This window comes from Halyomorpha halys, unplaced genomic scaffold (assembly GCF_000696795.3).
Source record: "Halyomorpha halys isolate HHAL.00 unplaced genomic scaffold, Hhal_1.1 Scaffold127.1, whole genome shotgun sequence".
In the NCBI taxonomy this organism is placed as follows: domain Eukaryota; kingdom Metazoa; phylum Arthropoda; class Insecta; order Hemiptera; family Pentatomidae; genus Halyomorpha; species Halyomorpha halys.
Genome location: NW_027107825.1, coordinates 67,131 through 83,491, shown reverse-complemented (window position 1 = coordinate 83,491; position 16,361 = coordinate 67,131). Strand labels below are relative to the sequence as shown.

Sequence of the window (16,361 nt, the reverse complement as noted above, 5' to 3'; positions counted from 1 at the left end):
AACGAACAAACGAAAAACGACAGGACTTTTTGAATGCCCTGGTATATCATATATTATTATTTTTAGTTTTCACATCAGTAAAAGATAAGTTATATGTATGCATATATATTATGTACAGTAAGTAAAATTTAAAAACCAATAAATAAAATATGGTTACTTGTGCAGAATAATCTGATGATGAGCTGTCATCTTGAAGGGCCTGAACCTGCAAAGAAGAAAAATTTAATTAAAATAATAAATAAATAAAAATCATAATATATTGATATGTATTTATAAACCTTCATATATTTTTCTTTAATAATTATATTAAATTACAAATTTATTTTGGATAATGTCTTTTTAGAATAATACTAAAAAAAATTATGTGAGCTTTATTTACTAAATAAAAGAACAAAATAATTAATACAAAAAAAAATCAAAATAAAGTAACTTCTATGTTTTAAATAAAAAAATAAACTTATGATATTAATAACTTAAATATTAGGGTTCAAGCCATTTTTTGTTCCATTAACTCAATTCCATAAATTCCAAACTCACCATATTTAAATACTGTAAGAATATCTAAGTGAGTTGTTGATAGCAGAGATAATTTCTATCTACTGCAGTGCAACATCTTGGGATAACAGATAACAGTGTCATGGTGATGTTACCTAGTATGTGCAGTGTGTCAGTTTTTATTTATTTCTTTTCACCATAAAAGTGTTAGTGTCCATCTTACCTAGTATCAAACAGTGTTATGAAACAGTTATTTTGACAGTAAGAAATGAAAAATTAATTATTGATAAATACAACAGTGCCTATCTCACCTTGTTAAAGTGTGCAGTAAATCCTTTATTTCTATTTTTCATTTATCTCTTTTTACCCTCTATCAACAAAATATTTAAAACTCAAATTAATTATCCGTAAAACCCAGCTTATTCTGGGCATAGTGTAAGGTAGTTCCTAGGACAACCAAGCTGTCACCCCTCACAATTAGAGACAAAAAAAAAGAAGATATTTCCAGGAGTAACACTAATTAAAAATATACATTTTTAATAACATCTGCTTATAAATTACAAACAACTATTTTCATTCTATTAGAACTGGATGTTTAGGAAATGATAGATAAAGCGGGATTTGAAGGTGAGAAGGGCAGTGGAGCAAGGGATAAAAGTAGAAATAGTATTCCATAGGAAAGATGATTTTATAAGGAAGGATCTGTCAAAAGCTGCAGTTCGGTAAGCCATTGTTTATAAATTTGAAGACCAGTAACAGGTAATGTGGGAATGAATAGATGATTTGAATTTATGGGGATCTGAGATATATGATGAACAGTGGGATTGGATATATTTGTAGAGGGATGATGCTAGGGAATGCCTACAATGGTAAGAAGGATTAAGTTACTTTAATTCTTCATCAAATTGGGAGATGGAAGTATGCATTGGGATCCCAAAGATGAATCGTGCAAGGCAATTTATTAATAGTTTTTAGATAACACCTCCATATAATGTACAACATTATTGAAAATGGGGGAAAATTATGGAAGTAAGTAGAAGTCTTCGATGTTCAAATGGAAATAGGTGGCAAAAGTAATTTAATCACTTTAAAGTTTTTCTAGAAAAGGGTTTGGAGTTATTATTCAGACACAGAGTTACAATAGAAGGAACAATTTTAAGGAGGTGATTGGAACCTATTAAAATATTCTTTGTTTTCTCTACATTCAACTTCAGATTGTTAGCTACTGCCCGGTATTACTGATACGGTTCAGATCTTCCTGGAGTTTTCCCATGGCCTATAATAAGTCAGAAGATGGGAAGGACAGGTATATTTGGAAATCATCAGCATAATATAGCATTCAGAGTAATAGATGTGATGGGGAAGTTTATTAAAATTAACAACAAACAGGATAGGGGATGAAGACAAATCATTAGGATAACCAAAGGAGTGTCTTACAAAGAAGTTGGCCTGAGCGACTACATACTTTGCTTTATCAGAAAGGAAGGATTTGAACCAGCCCATAATACTAATGTAAGTAGGAAGATTTAGTTAGGCAAGAAGGTTGTTGAGATCCACTGTATCAAATGCTTTAGAGAAATTAAATAGGTTGGTGATAGTTAGTTTTTGTGTTTTCAATGGAGGTCTGGAGGACATGGTTTATCTTACAGAGAGCAGATTGCATTGGGTAGCTAGGCTGGATGCCAGAATGGAAAGGATTAATGAGGAAGCATTCTTCTAAGAGTTCTGATCATTGATATTGTACTAGGTATTCCAGCGGTTATGTTGAAGAGAAGAGAAACAGGACAAAAGTCATGTAGTGCTTTCACCCAATTTTTTAGAGATAAGTATATGATGAATAATTGCGCTCATCGAATCTTACCTTATTAACCGAAGAATCAATGAATCGACCTTCAAAGGTATGGTTGTAACTTGTGATCCATGAAGATGTCAACTCAACAATGTTACCTCACTAATTATAGTATGTTTCCAGAAAGAAATCATCTATCAAATAAGTTTACTATTTTCTTTATTTTTTTTTCTTGGATCCCGAAAATCTAGGGTGGAGCCGCAGCTTCTCCCTTCTCCTCTCTGCTTATGCCCATGATGAAAACAAAATATATTCCATGCAAAAAAATAAAATGATTTCAATATTCAGGTGAGAAGTACCAAATTCAACTGAAAATGTCGGGCTTGCCTATGATCACTATTTTTACTCTTATATCAGGGCAGGTTTTCCAGGCAATCAGAACACTTAACTCCTAATATCACTTGACTAAATTAATAGCTCCTTTTACAAATATACTGAAATTCTATGTTGAGCCAAACTAACAAATTTATAATCTTAAGAAATGGAATATAGTCTGGGTGCGGTAAAAAAACCCTCAAATAGTGACAACTATTTGAATGAGCCAATGTTTTGCCCCATATTGCCAGGCTTCGGCAGGGCTAAAAACGATACAAACACTTAACAAAAGTAAAAAAGTAAATGGAAAAATACAAGGGTATACAATGAAACAAAAAAATAAATAAGAAAAATAAAAGGTATATAAACAATAAATGAAAACAGAAATAGTAACAGATAAAAAGAATAAACATAAAAGAAAGTACAAACTAAAAGATGAGAAGGGAGATAAGAATAAAATCAAGAGAAAAGGAAGAAAATGAACGAGACAGAATTCATACCTGTTTTGACAGAAGTCAAAGTCAGAGTGAACCGTTTGTATTGGAAGGAGTGGGGATGGCAGTTAAGTACATCACATTTGAAAATAATTTTAAGTAAAAAATGTGAAAAATAAAAGAAAATATTAAAATGAGGTAAACAATAAATGATAATATAGAGGGGAAGAAGAAATGTATAACAAATAAGAAAGTAAAAAAATGGGATACAATACATATAAATGATACAGAATAAATAGGGATACAGAGGTATGTAAATTATATAATAGAAAAATTAATAATTAAAGTGTGTTCTGACAATTTATAGGAAAATGGGTTACAGGAGTTGATAGAAGTGTTTTGTGCTGGGAAATGCGGTTCTTAAATTGATTCTTAGTTTCCCCGATACAGAAGGAATTGCAACATGGGGTAGAAAAAGGTATCCGGTAAACTACATTGGAACGATGTAAAAAAGGAATAGGGTCTTTTCAATCATTTAATCAATCATCTATTCAACCTCATACCACGCTTAGCTACACCTCATTTCTTTCTGCTTTAGACTTTGATTCTGGTTACCTGACGTTTCATGATAAATTCTACCACCATATTAATGGTTAAGCATGGTATGAGGTTGAATTATAGTCCAGTTCTTCTCAACGATATGAAGGGCTTTGTCAATGAGGATATTAGTAAAAAGTCTTTCTATTTCAAAAGACTCCTTAGTTATTTTTCTCAACACCCTTATCACCAAATTATCAATGTTGATATTTTAATTTTCTGTAGCCTTTCCATATGTTCAAAGGAAAGCTCCAACTGGTTCTGAAAGTGTCCTTTATATCTTTAAGCTCTTCAATTCCCAAAAGCTTAGCCTTCATCTTCATAATCTCTTCTATAAGCTCCCTCTATAGGTTCATCATTGCGACAGATTCATAACTGTTGCGGCCAACATATAATCATTAATCGATTATGCGGCAGATGCTATAAAAACAAAAAAATCCACTCTCTGTTGTTTTCTATACTGTAAATTAACAGATGACTTCTTAACGTCTCAGTGTGTGCACTTATCATCTCCATTGTCCCCTCACTACGCACTCGTAGTTGCTAGCATCCTGGCCATCTCCGTTGTCTTCATTATTCTATCCAAGGTGGGCAGACTACTTCGGCTCATCCTCCAAGAGAATAAGGCGTGCGGAGGTATTTACTATTTTATTTTAACTATTTTAATGCTGAATATATTTTAACAAATGATGCATGAAATTTTCATTTTGCCATCTCTGTTTATATATTGATTCCAATTGTTACAGTTAACCATTTGGACTGTTGAAATAAATTAAATTGATTTTAAAGTGCGAGAGAGAGGTTACTAATAATAATATAGTACCAGTTTGTTAACGCTGAGGAACTGATGGAATAAGGCATCTAACTATTACCAACATTTCAGCTCGGTGGAACTCACCAGCTAATCTCTTTACAATATCAAAATGTTTTCTCATTATTTCTATTAACCATCACTGTATCCAGGGTCACAATATTTCACTAGAAGATTGCTTGGTTTTTAAATAAAATTTTCTGCCATTAGCCCTATTTTTGCTCCCTACCCTTCTCTCGCTTATTTAGGTTCAGTTTTTCTTCACCAGGCATCTAAACCACTCACTTTCATATGCCCTTACTGCAAACAACTCATTCTCTCAGGTTCCTAGCCGTCGCAGAAAATTTCATTAACTGCTTTCAGCATTTCACCTTTTCATTCCTTCTATATTCATTCCAAAATTCATTTTTTATCCCAGCTGTACAGCTTGAGTTATGATGACCATACTTTATAGGTAAGAGTTCAAAATTACTGAATATGTTTCAATTATAGTAAAACCAACTTTCATGTACCAGCTTATACTAGTACTAACTGCCACTTAATTATACAATCCACTCAATCTCAAACAGATAAATCTGATATAGAAGAAATTCAAGGTGAGTTTAGGGATTATATTGACCAATGTCTGGAATTAAGTTTATTTTATTTATTTTATTTTTTTTGGCTCAAGTCCTCCATTGAAGACCTATACAGCCACAGAGTGGGAATGTCAAGATTCATTTCTCAGAGCCGCCGTGAAATAAATATTGACCAGTCCAGGTGGGAATCGAACCCACAACCTTCTGAACCAAGCGCTCTGGGACCCTCGCCCCAGCCCGCTCAGCCATCAGGTCCTCCTGGAATTAAGTTTAGTATTGTGTCATTTAAACACCTCAAATACAAGTAAGGATTTTATTGTTAGTAACAATTGTGTATCCTTAATAGTGCAGTTGAAAATGCATTACATATAACATTGCTAAAGTTGCATATAGATCAGTTTTATGGCAAGACTGACTATAGTATATTTTGCTCTAAATTTCAAACATTCATTTATAATTATTTTTTACTCTCTGTTATTTCCAAGTTCCATTATCTAATTTCATGGTTATAATGAAGCTTTAAAATTACTTGATAAATATCAGAATAAACATGTTTCAATTAATGAATGTTTGGATCAGATCTTTTAGATATTCCTCCTATTCATGCTAATTCTTCTTCTCTGCAAAACTTTAGATGTTTATTAACCCAATGTCCAAACTTTAAAATGTTTCAAAATTAATGTTGAATCAGGTAGCTGCTGTGAGTTACTGATCAGGTTGTTTATTCCCAAATTGGATAAAATCCTGCACATTTTATTTGAGGGAACCTAATCTTGTAATGATTTGCCTCAACTTGAGGACTTAATTTCCTTTATTAAAAATCAATTGATTATTTATAAAAATTCTGAATTCTCTATACCAATTGTTTCTGTTCAAAAGAAGAATTTATTTTCTTTCCATACTGCATAACCGATACCAATTTCTCATGCTCTCATGCATATTTTGTAGGGAGAGACACTCTAGGTATTCTTGTACACATTTTTTTGGTTTAAATGTTCAACAGCGCCATGAAAAGGTAAAAAATTTGAAATAATACTTTAGTTGTTAGACCAAACATTTTAGTGGTAAATACAATTCTACTAATACCTGTTCTAAATGTCATAAGAAACATCATTCACTCTTGCACTTTAATGGAGTTCAATCTTCTAGTTCTGCAGCTGATTCTACATTAATTCTACAAACTAGTCCTGAGAAGGTTTTGAGGGATATTGGTTTTCAGTCCAGCTATCATTCTGCTCTTCCATCTTCTGTTGATGCCTCTGAGCAATCATGTTCTTTGAATAATTCCCTTGCTGCTTCGGAAGATCCCGCACCTTTGCTTGCGACTAAGGTCTTAACTCAGCCTAATGTCTTGCTTGCGTGTGATAAATTTGCCTCTACTATTTCGCTATGGTTAGAGTTACGATTTTTACTCTTCTAATAATTTTGTTATTGTGAGTGGTCTTCTTGATTCAGCTAGTCAGGTCAGTTTTATTACTGAAAAATTTGCTATGCTTCTTAATGATTTTTCTCCTATGTCTTGCAATAAATTAAATGGTGTTTTAGGTGTATCCATGCAACCTCTAGGTTAAATGTTGGTCCTTCCTTTGGTGACACAATTAAAAGTGATCATTTATTTATAGTTTTAAATAAAATTACAAACCCATTATCAAGTGCGCTCATTGCTCCACAGGTCAAAGAATCAGTTTTACAATATAAACTTTTTTTTTAATTTGATATTTCTTCTAATGTTGATGTGCTGCTTAATGCTGTACTTACTGATTCTGTTCTTGAAGGTAAGGTGGCTTCTCTAAGTGATGGCATGTCTGTTTTATATAAAACTCGCCTGGGTCATGCTCTCATTGGAACTGCTCCCATTACTCAATCTGTCCCTGATGATGCCTCTGGCTTGGTAACTTGCTATGTATCTTCTGATTTAGAAGTTTCTAAATTAATCAAAAGGTTTTCTGACTCTTCCGTTAAGAAAGGAAGACGTACTATGCGAACAAATTTATGTCGAAACCACTACCCGCAATGAACAGGGCAGATATGAGGTGAGATTACCCTTTCGTCCTGGCCCTTTACTATTAGGTGAGTCAGCTGACATTGCTCGCTGTTGGTTTTTTGCTTTGGAAAAACGATTCATAAAAAATCCTTTGTTTTTAGCTAAATATAAAAATTGCATTAAGGAACATTTTGATGCAGGCCATTTGGTTCCAGCCAATGACCCTGACATTTTAAAGTGCCCACATTATGTTCTTCCATATCACAGAGTTATTTAAGCATCACGGATATACTGAAACCATTCATGAAGTTTTCAACATTAGCCAGCCATCTTTTAATGGGCTTTCATTAAATGACATTATTTTGTCTGATCCTAAATTGCAAAATTCTATCACCAATTTGCTCATTGTTTTTCGAATTTTTTCATATGTTTTTTCTTGTTATATTAGATAAATGTACCACCAAATAAGTCGTTATCCTCATCACAATTTTCATCTCATTTACTGGCGAGCTGGCTCTGATCAAGCTTTGCACTTATATAAACTAACTACTGTCATTTTTCATGCCATTCACACTCTTTAGGACTTACCTAAGGATGAGGGTTACAAATATCCTCGGGCTGCTGAGGCTCTGCTCCACAACTCTGATATATTCAAAGTCTCTTGTCTCACAGAATAATAGTCTAGTAACCATCCTACACCTTTGACTGACTTGTCTTAAAATAAAAGATTTCCTCTCAGCTTGCCTCTTTGGTCAGAATTTTGGGTATTTCATGGGGTCCCAGTCAAAAAAATGTTTCTTAAATTTAAAACTGAAGGCTTAAGTTTGAACAGATTTTCTAAGAGATCAGTGTTTTCAATGTTCGCACAGATTTACAAGAACAGGCTATGCCTCTGTTATTTATTTATGCACTGAAGTTTCTAATGGCTGTCATCATATATCTATAATATTTTTTAAAACTCGTGTTGCTCCTATGAAGGTGTTAACCTTGTCTGAATTAGAGCTCTGCAGAGCTTACCTGCTTGCTCAAAATTTCAATTATATACTTCACTTCTTGCTCAAGAAATACAAATTTCTTAATGTCTTTGCTTCTCAGATGCCACAGTGGTTTTGGCTTGGATTAAAAGCTCATGACATTTGTTTAAAACTTTTGTTGCTAATCGCATTTCTCACATACAGGAGCTCACAAAGCCTGAGTCTTGGGTTTATGTAAGTTTGGCTTCAAATCCTGCCGATGTGGCATCACAAGGTTGCTCACCTTTAGAATAGGTATCTCATCAACTTTGGTTTAAAAGAGCCTAATTGACTTTCTGGGCCTCATATTTCTTGGCCTGCAGAGTCTCCAAGCAGTTTGCTGTAAAATGTGTTAGAAACCTGACAATCACTCTGCAAAATCATATTTCTAGCTTGGAAGAATTTAATACTTTATTAATTAGAATTGAACCCTTGTTAAATTATCCCCCTTTAACTCCACTTTCAACTGATCCTACTGATCTGGACACCATCACATTTTTAATTGGTCGCTCGTTGTTCATTCCTCCTGATGAGGTGCAGCTTTATGACACCCCATCACTTATGCCGTTTGTTGTATATTAAGCACTTGTTTAATCAGATCTGGATAAAGTGGAGCTCAGAGTATCTGCATACTTTACAACAGTGCTTTAAATGGTATAAGTCAACTCATGATATCCGTATGGTTCTTGTTAAGATTTAAATCTTCCTCCACTTCAGTGGCCTCTTGGGCGTCTTGCTGAAGTCTATCCAAGTGCTGATGGCATCGTCCGCATGGTAAAAGTCAAGGCTGCTTGTGGGTTTACACTTGTTCCATCTTGCGAGTTTTTCCTTTGCCTTTTTCAGATTCTGATTTTGCTGCTGCCACAAGACAGAACCAACCTGCTAAGCCCATTCGCAGACTTTGTTTGAATTTGTTTTAGATTTTTTTAAATTCATGTATGATTCCTTTTTTAAGTCTTTATTTATTGTTTTTTGCCATTGTTCTCACTGATTCTTTTGTTTGCTGATGGGAAAAAATGATATTTTTTTGCTGTTTTGCTTTATTGAAGCTCAGACACTTCAAGGAGGGGGCTAGATTTAGTTTTAAAATCAAATTTCCACCTTTGACGCTTCTCTGACTTATCGAGATTCAGTTTTTCTCCATCGGCCTTCTAAACTACTCACTTCTGGATGCCCTTACTGCTAACAACTTACTGTCTCAGGCTCTTGGCCATTGAAAAATGTCTCATTAACTTTTTTCAGCATTTTATCTTTTCATTCCTTCTATATTCCTTCCAAAATTCATTTTTCATCTCAGCTGTGCATCTTGAGGTATGATGGCCATACTTTACAGGTTCTAAGTACAAGAGTTCAAAATTACATAGTATGTTTTAATTATAATAAAACCTACTTTCATATACCAGCTTATATTAGCACTAACTGCCCCTTAATCATACAGTCCGTTCAATCTCAAACAAGGATAATCTAATAAGCATATTGTGACTTTACAAAAATTTTAAACTGAAATTCCCACAAATAACTACTAAGGAAGAAATAGAAAGAAATAAAACTGAGCTTTTTTAGTTCATTTTTTTAATTTTCACAAAAAAAGACTACAGGTGAAAATCAGGTGGCCATCTATTTTTATTCACCCATGTAGTCCTCAAATAGTTCTCATTTTTTAATTGGATTTTTAAAATTTGCAGATATTATTAAACATATAAGTAGTAGTAATAGTTAGCAATAATAATTCTAAATATTATAAATAAGCTGTGTATTTTATAATTGTTTCTATTTTTTATAAAAACAAGTGTTTATATTAAGAGTTTAGCATATAAATAAATTAGTGAATTAAAAAAAATACTTTTATTTTGCTAGAAACATAATTTGCTCAAAATTGTGTAAAAAAAATATAAAATCATGGTCTGCTGGTATTACATTTACTTGGAGATTGCCTCATATTACTTCATTGAAGGGGGTAAACAGTATACAGGTTTCTGTAAGACTAAACTCTCCAATGAACAATTTGTTTCATTCTTTTAACTGCTTAATTTAGTCATCCCACAATGGAAATTGAAGAAAGATATTTAATTTTAGAGCTAATAATGACTTCCTCAACTTTTGTAAAATTTATTATCAACCAGAGGGAAAGGTACTACTGATGCTCTACTGTGAGTGCATAGAGAGGTGGAGGAGGGAAAGACTGAGAGAACATAAAAAAACTAGGAAATCAAAAGAGCACCCAGGGTCTGAGGATATATCCAAATGAGATAAAGATCCACCTTGGCATAAATTTTAGTAAAAGGCCTGAGTGTGAAGCCTCACTTGAACCATCTGGACTATAGTGGTCTAAGCCAAGAATGAACTAGTTAAATAGACTATACTTTCACAGATCTTAGGCAAGCTGGTGTCAACATTGAGGGCCCCTCTGCAGTGGGTCACCAAAGCTTATAGGATGGTGTTTCATCTAGAGGTACAAGTTTTAGTTGGAGGATTACCTCTTGCCCTCCTCCTTAGAGAAAATGAGACTAAATTTAAATTCAAAAGAGAAGGCTCAGTAGGACTTCTGGAAATTTTTTGAATAAGGATTATGGAACATAACCTTTTTTCAAGCAAATGATTACACAATACTCACTCACAGCCTACCCCCCCCCCCCGGGCATTTAGGAGGCCCGTTATCCAATGAGTGGCACTCACAAAAATAGCTGTGGGAGTGACGAACCCACACTATGAAAACCTTGTCAAGAAACGCGCAATGTATTTCTGTAGTACATCACACAAGGCCTTGGACCTCCACGGTTTGTCGTGCCAGAAGAAGATGGGATAAAAATCAAATTTGGTGTTTTTAAGAGGTACCAAATCAAAGATAGTCAAATTTTCTAAAAATATAATGGGTTTGATCTGCCAGAAAAGAAAAAAAGCGTTCCATGATGTTGTGTTGAAAATTAAAATTTAATATTTCTAAAAGTTTTTGGACATTCTTCAATGGCTAAATGTAATAACCAGGATCTCAAAAGAACTTCTCTTTTTTTAAACCTTTCATATGGAGCAAAACAAGCCTTCCTTCATTGGCTAATTAAGGATGAGATGAAGCAAAATTTTAAAAAAAATCAAAAGAGAGTCCATACTTCATTAAAAATTATTTTAGTTTTAATCTAAATTAATGAATTAATTATTTTTCTCATTTCATTAATAATAACTACAAATACTATATATAGCAACTGGTCAAAAGTATAACTTCTTATTACAATCTCATTCCATACAAAGTGGAAGAGTGAATGAAAACCACACAGTTCTAGTTCTATTTTTGATATTAAGAACTCTCTTATCTCATTAATCTCTGTAGCCACCAACCTTCGTAAACCTCAAAGGATATGATTCTGGTCTGTTGATATCACATTTTAGTAGTATAAATAGTGTCAATACAGAATGTCGTTTCCAACATCCAGTACCGCAATATGATTTTTTGTCATGGCATTGCCAATGGAAGCAGTAGAGCGGCTGTCCAACTATCGGACTATTTTAAATCTGTACCTTCATTCGGGGGAAACTGGAACATTTGCACCAGCCAGTCAACCAGGTCGTTGACTAAAAAGACAAGAGGTTTGCATGCCTTTGACAATGACCCATCACTGAGCATGAGGAGATATAACTTTACAACAAACATTGCAGGAAGATAATAGATATTTTCTAGACATTTATTTACATGTATCTATTGAAAATCAAATAGATTTTTTTCTATAATATAAATTAATAGAAAAAAAAAGGAACAACAAAATTTTTTTTTTATTTTTGAAAATTATTGTTATTAAATCTACTCCCACTTAATAAGTACTTGTTATTTCCTAAGTATACTAGTGAACTTTATTACTGATGCCCATGATAGTTTTATATATTCTCACCATTTCAACCCTGTCCAACCGTTGCTAGACAGGGACTGATGAGCATGAATAGAATTTTTTAATTGGGTGATATATAACGTGGAAGATGAACTATGGGTTTTAGGAAATATTTTGTGAACAAATGAACCTACTTTTACTTTTATCTGTTTCTAATTTTTGAGTATTTATTTAATAGGAAATACTTATATTCTTCAAATTAACCTTAATGTACCTCCTTATTTATTAGATGTGGGATATTCAATTTCCACAACAGTCACATTTGGACTCGAGAGAATCCCAGAGTGATTCATCAGCATGGCCATTAGTATCAATTAAAGACAAAGCACTTGTTTATGAATCATGACTACCTGTAAAAATGAGCATTCAAGTGCGTTACTTAGGTAAGAATTATAATTTTCAGGTAAATATATGGCTGGGGATTATTAATGGTCACCTTTTACACCCAGAGATGGGCAAAAATAGCTATAGTTGAAAGTAATAGCTAAAATTGCCATGGATACGACCCTTATTCATGAATGAACCATTGATAAATTAATATCAAATCCATGGCAATTCTAGCAATTAGTTTTAACTATGGCTAATTTTTGCCCAACAGTGTTTACACCTTATTTTTATTCCAGGGAGGTTTAATTCGGAGGCTTTCCTTCCACCTTGTGGAAAATGACCTTCCAAACCAACTGGACAACATATCATTAGCAGTTCAGCAGAACAGCCGGTTTCAATTGGATGGATGCCCAGTCTACAACAGCCTGCCTTTCAGGCTTATTAGCAAACCTATAACCAGAAACCCTGACTTCATCCCCGATAGATTTTTAGGTATGGAGTGCAAGTTTATGGTGAGGCAGAGGGCAGCAGACAGGATTTGGAGAATAAAATCATTCTCAAGTATGAGGGGTTGAAGGGGGTTGATAGGGGAATAACCCTCTCCTGATGGAGGAGGAGAACTACCCGTACTTCAGGGAATTCATCTATGGGTGGAGGGAGGTGGTCGGGCCAATGCACCCTGGGTCGGCGAGCCACCAATGGAAGATGACGAAGAGGACAGTGAAGAAGCAGGATGAGACCAGGAGGGCTGGACTAGGCTGCGTACTGGAGGTGAAAGCCGGACGGATGCGGACCAGGTATGTTGGACATATCGGACAGATGCTGAAGGATAAGGAGTAGCCCCATCTTAAGGCACTCAATAGAGTGCTGGGCTGCACCACATTTTTAAAATAATTGTCCCCAAAAAGTAAATGGGCCCACCATAAATTTTGTATATAATCATGAAAATAAAGTTTAAAAAAAAAAGAGAGAGACAGTGGAGGCCATTTTGAAGTTACTGTACAGAAATTTTGCAATTATTGTTAATGAAATGAAATATAAGAAAATAATTAATTCATTAATTTAGATAAAAACTAAAATAATTTTTAATTAAGTATAGACTCTCTTTTGAGGTTTTTTTTTTTAATTTTGCTTTCTCACATCCTTAATTAGCTGATGAAGGAAGGCTTGTTTCACTCCATATTAAAGCTAAATAAATGAAGAAGTTTTTTTTTAGATCCTGGATAAACTACACCAAGCCATTGAAGAGAATTCTTCAAATGTCCCAAAATTTTTAGAAATATTAAACTTTAATTTTAAACATAACATCATGGAATGCTTTTTTTCATTTGTGGCAGATCTAACCCATTATATTTTAAAGAAATTTTCTCATTTTTAATTTGGTAAGTCTTAAAAACACCAAATTTAATTTTTATCCCATATCGTTGAGTATAAGAATATGGGTCATACGGACTTTTTTGTTCCTCTTAGGGTACAGTATCTGCTACCGCAATAAGACCACTCATTTATGGAACACCCTGTATAGTTAAATCCAGGTAAAAATATGGTTATTAAAAAAATAAGGATACATTATTTAGATAAAAGTAAGAGATAAAATTATAAATTGGCAGTATTTTGAAGACAATATGGTCAAATCGCATGAACAAACATAATACTTAATACTACTTCATGAAAAATTTATACTAATCTGGAGCATTTACAAAATATCTTGATCATCTTGTGGAAATGTTTACATCTATAACTTATTTGAATTCAGATGACTTTAAAATGCATATTTCTGTTAAAAACTCAAATTCAAAATTTTTCATAATTCATAAATTCATCCTTTCCCTTACTATATATTTCTTATGTAGTTGTTTGAAAATAAAAATAGAAAAGGTGATGTTAAAAAATACTTTATGATCTTTTTTCCATAATAATTTATATGTTAATTGAAAAGACTTCAATTTCTTAAATTGAAACCATATTGTATGAAAAATAATACTGAAAATTTGTATTGATATGCTATGAGAGTATTAGCTATCTTAAAGTAAGTTAAATGTTTTTTATTTTACCTTCAAGCTAAAGAAGCATGAAGAAGATAAGTAGCAAGCAGAATCTCAAATAGATAATTATATTATGAAAAAAATAATAAAAAAAAATTACATTATGAGGTCCCCTATGACGTAGCATACTCCGTTTTCTAGAAAGAAATTCTTGTGCCTGTAAAAAAAAAAAAAAAATAAAAAAAGTATATCTAACAGTTGATAGCATATATTTTCCATAAATTTATTTAAATGAATTTAAACATAATATATGTATTTTTAAAAATTTTAGAAATATAGAAATTAAATTAAATTTCTACAATAGAAATATTGTTGTATATTAAGAATGAATGATCAACATAGAAGTAAAAATACAAAAAAATTAAATGGAAACTTATCAGGACATTTTGAATGATTATATGTATAATCAGGGAATTTATATAGTGGGCATTCCTAGATCTATGGCACCAGGGGTCCACTTGAATCATAATTTAAGTGTTATAGAGGATTTTATAATAAAAGATTTATAGGTTATTGGATGGAACATGGAAACATAAAATATCATTAGACATATCATATAAAATATCATTAGATATATCATATAAAATATCATTAGATATATTATATAAAATATCTTATTAAGCCTCCTTCCAAGATACTCCCCTTCAACTATGGTATACCTTAGAGTTCATCTCTATTTCCTATCCTGTCTTCTATTTATATTAATGATCTTCCTCTACATATCCTTCACTCCTAACATTATATTTATGCAGATGATATGCAAATATATTCCTTCTGCCTTCTGCCTATTACTAACCATAAGAAAACTCCAAAAAGACCTGAAACGCATAAGTTACTGAGTAATAGCTAACAATAAGAAGTTGAATATGGAGAAAACAAATACAGCTGTATTAACTTATGATCCTAAAAATCTCCTGCACAAAAATAAGTAACACACTTCTTAATCTGGACAAGAGTACCTTAAGATGGGTGACAGGGCTATATACAGGACACTGACAGCTGAATAAGCAACTCTATAAAATGAGACTGATAGAGTCACCATCCTGCAGGTTCTACAGAAAGGATGATGAGACTGCATATCACATCATACGTGGATGTGATGCACTGGCCAAAATATGATTCCTCACCTTTGGATAAGATACTATTGCCATGTCTGCGTCCAAATCCTTCTCTACCTGATATAAGTACAAATTGTCGCGAAGAGTGCTGTGAAGCCACTCTATACCCCCTACTTTTGGGGTGCCCCGGGGTGTTGAAGTACCACGTATCTCTAGGGTTTTCATTTCAGCTTGCATAGTAGCATTATCAAACTCCCTAACTTGAGATATGATCTGGAATACTGTAGAACAGGAACCAAATTCTTAAAGCTTTCTACACAGCTTTAAGTCCCGAATCTGGTATACCATCGCTGCCTTACTAAAAAGATTGATCATTGTGATTCATTTTTAGTAATCATCTATAGTTCCTCCATGTGAAGGTATCGATCTGGAGGTCCTTGAACCGTGTATCGACAGTAGGTGTCTTTTCCTGTTTTTCTCTCGGTGGGTATCTATCCTATTTTGTTTGTAGACAGACTTCGCAATCACCAATGATCTCTGTAATCATTTTCTTCATTCCCCACCAGAAATACCTTCTTCACAATGCCTCCAACTTCTCGTTGATTCCACGATGGTTTGTCTAGTCCTAGCAGTAGGCAACCATTACTTCTTTCTGTTGTGCGTCGTCCTGCAGTGTGTTCACCATCAGGTTACATCGAACAAGTGTCCAGTCCTGTAGTGTTCCCACCATCAAGTTACATTATACAAGTGTCTTATCTATCCTGATCTGCTCCGACCTCCACAACCTGTTGAACTTTTCCCTAATTACTGCATACCCAACATGTACATGGTTTGTTTTACTGGGCTTAGATGTGTATTGCGTAATTTTACGAATCTGGTCCTCAATAACTCCTGGCTGAGACCAAACTGTTGTGATTTTACTCCTCCCATATTAGCTGTATTCAATCTGTGTCAATCCGAAGGTCTTTGTTTCCCAG

General features: G+C 33.5%; 1 protein-coding gene across 1 annotated transcript in view; it reads right to left on the bottom strand.

The window, feature by feature from the left end:
• LOC106678184 (uncharacterized) overlaps window positions 1-16,361 on the bottom strand; it is a gene marked incomplete in the record, with an annotated part of 138,425 nt that overhangs the window by 88,798 nt on the left and 33,266 nt on the right. The window contains 2 exon segments of the mRNA XM_067046185.1: window positions 158-205; window positions 14,427-14,483. Coding sequence (XP_066902286.1) covers window positions 158-205; window positions 14,427-14,483 — 105 coding nt within the window.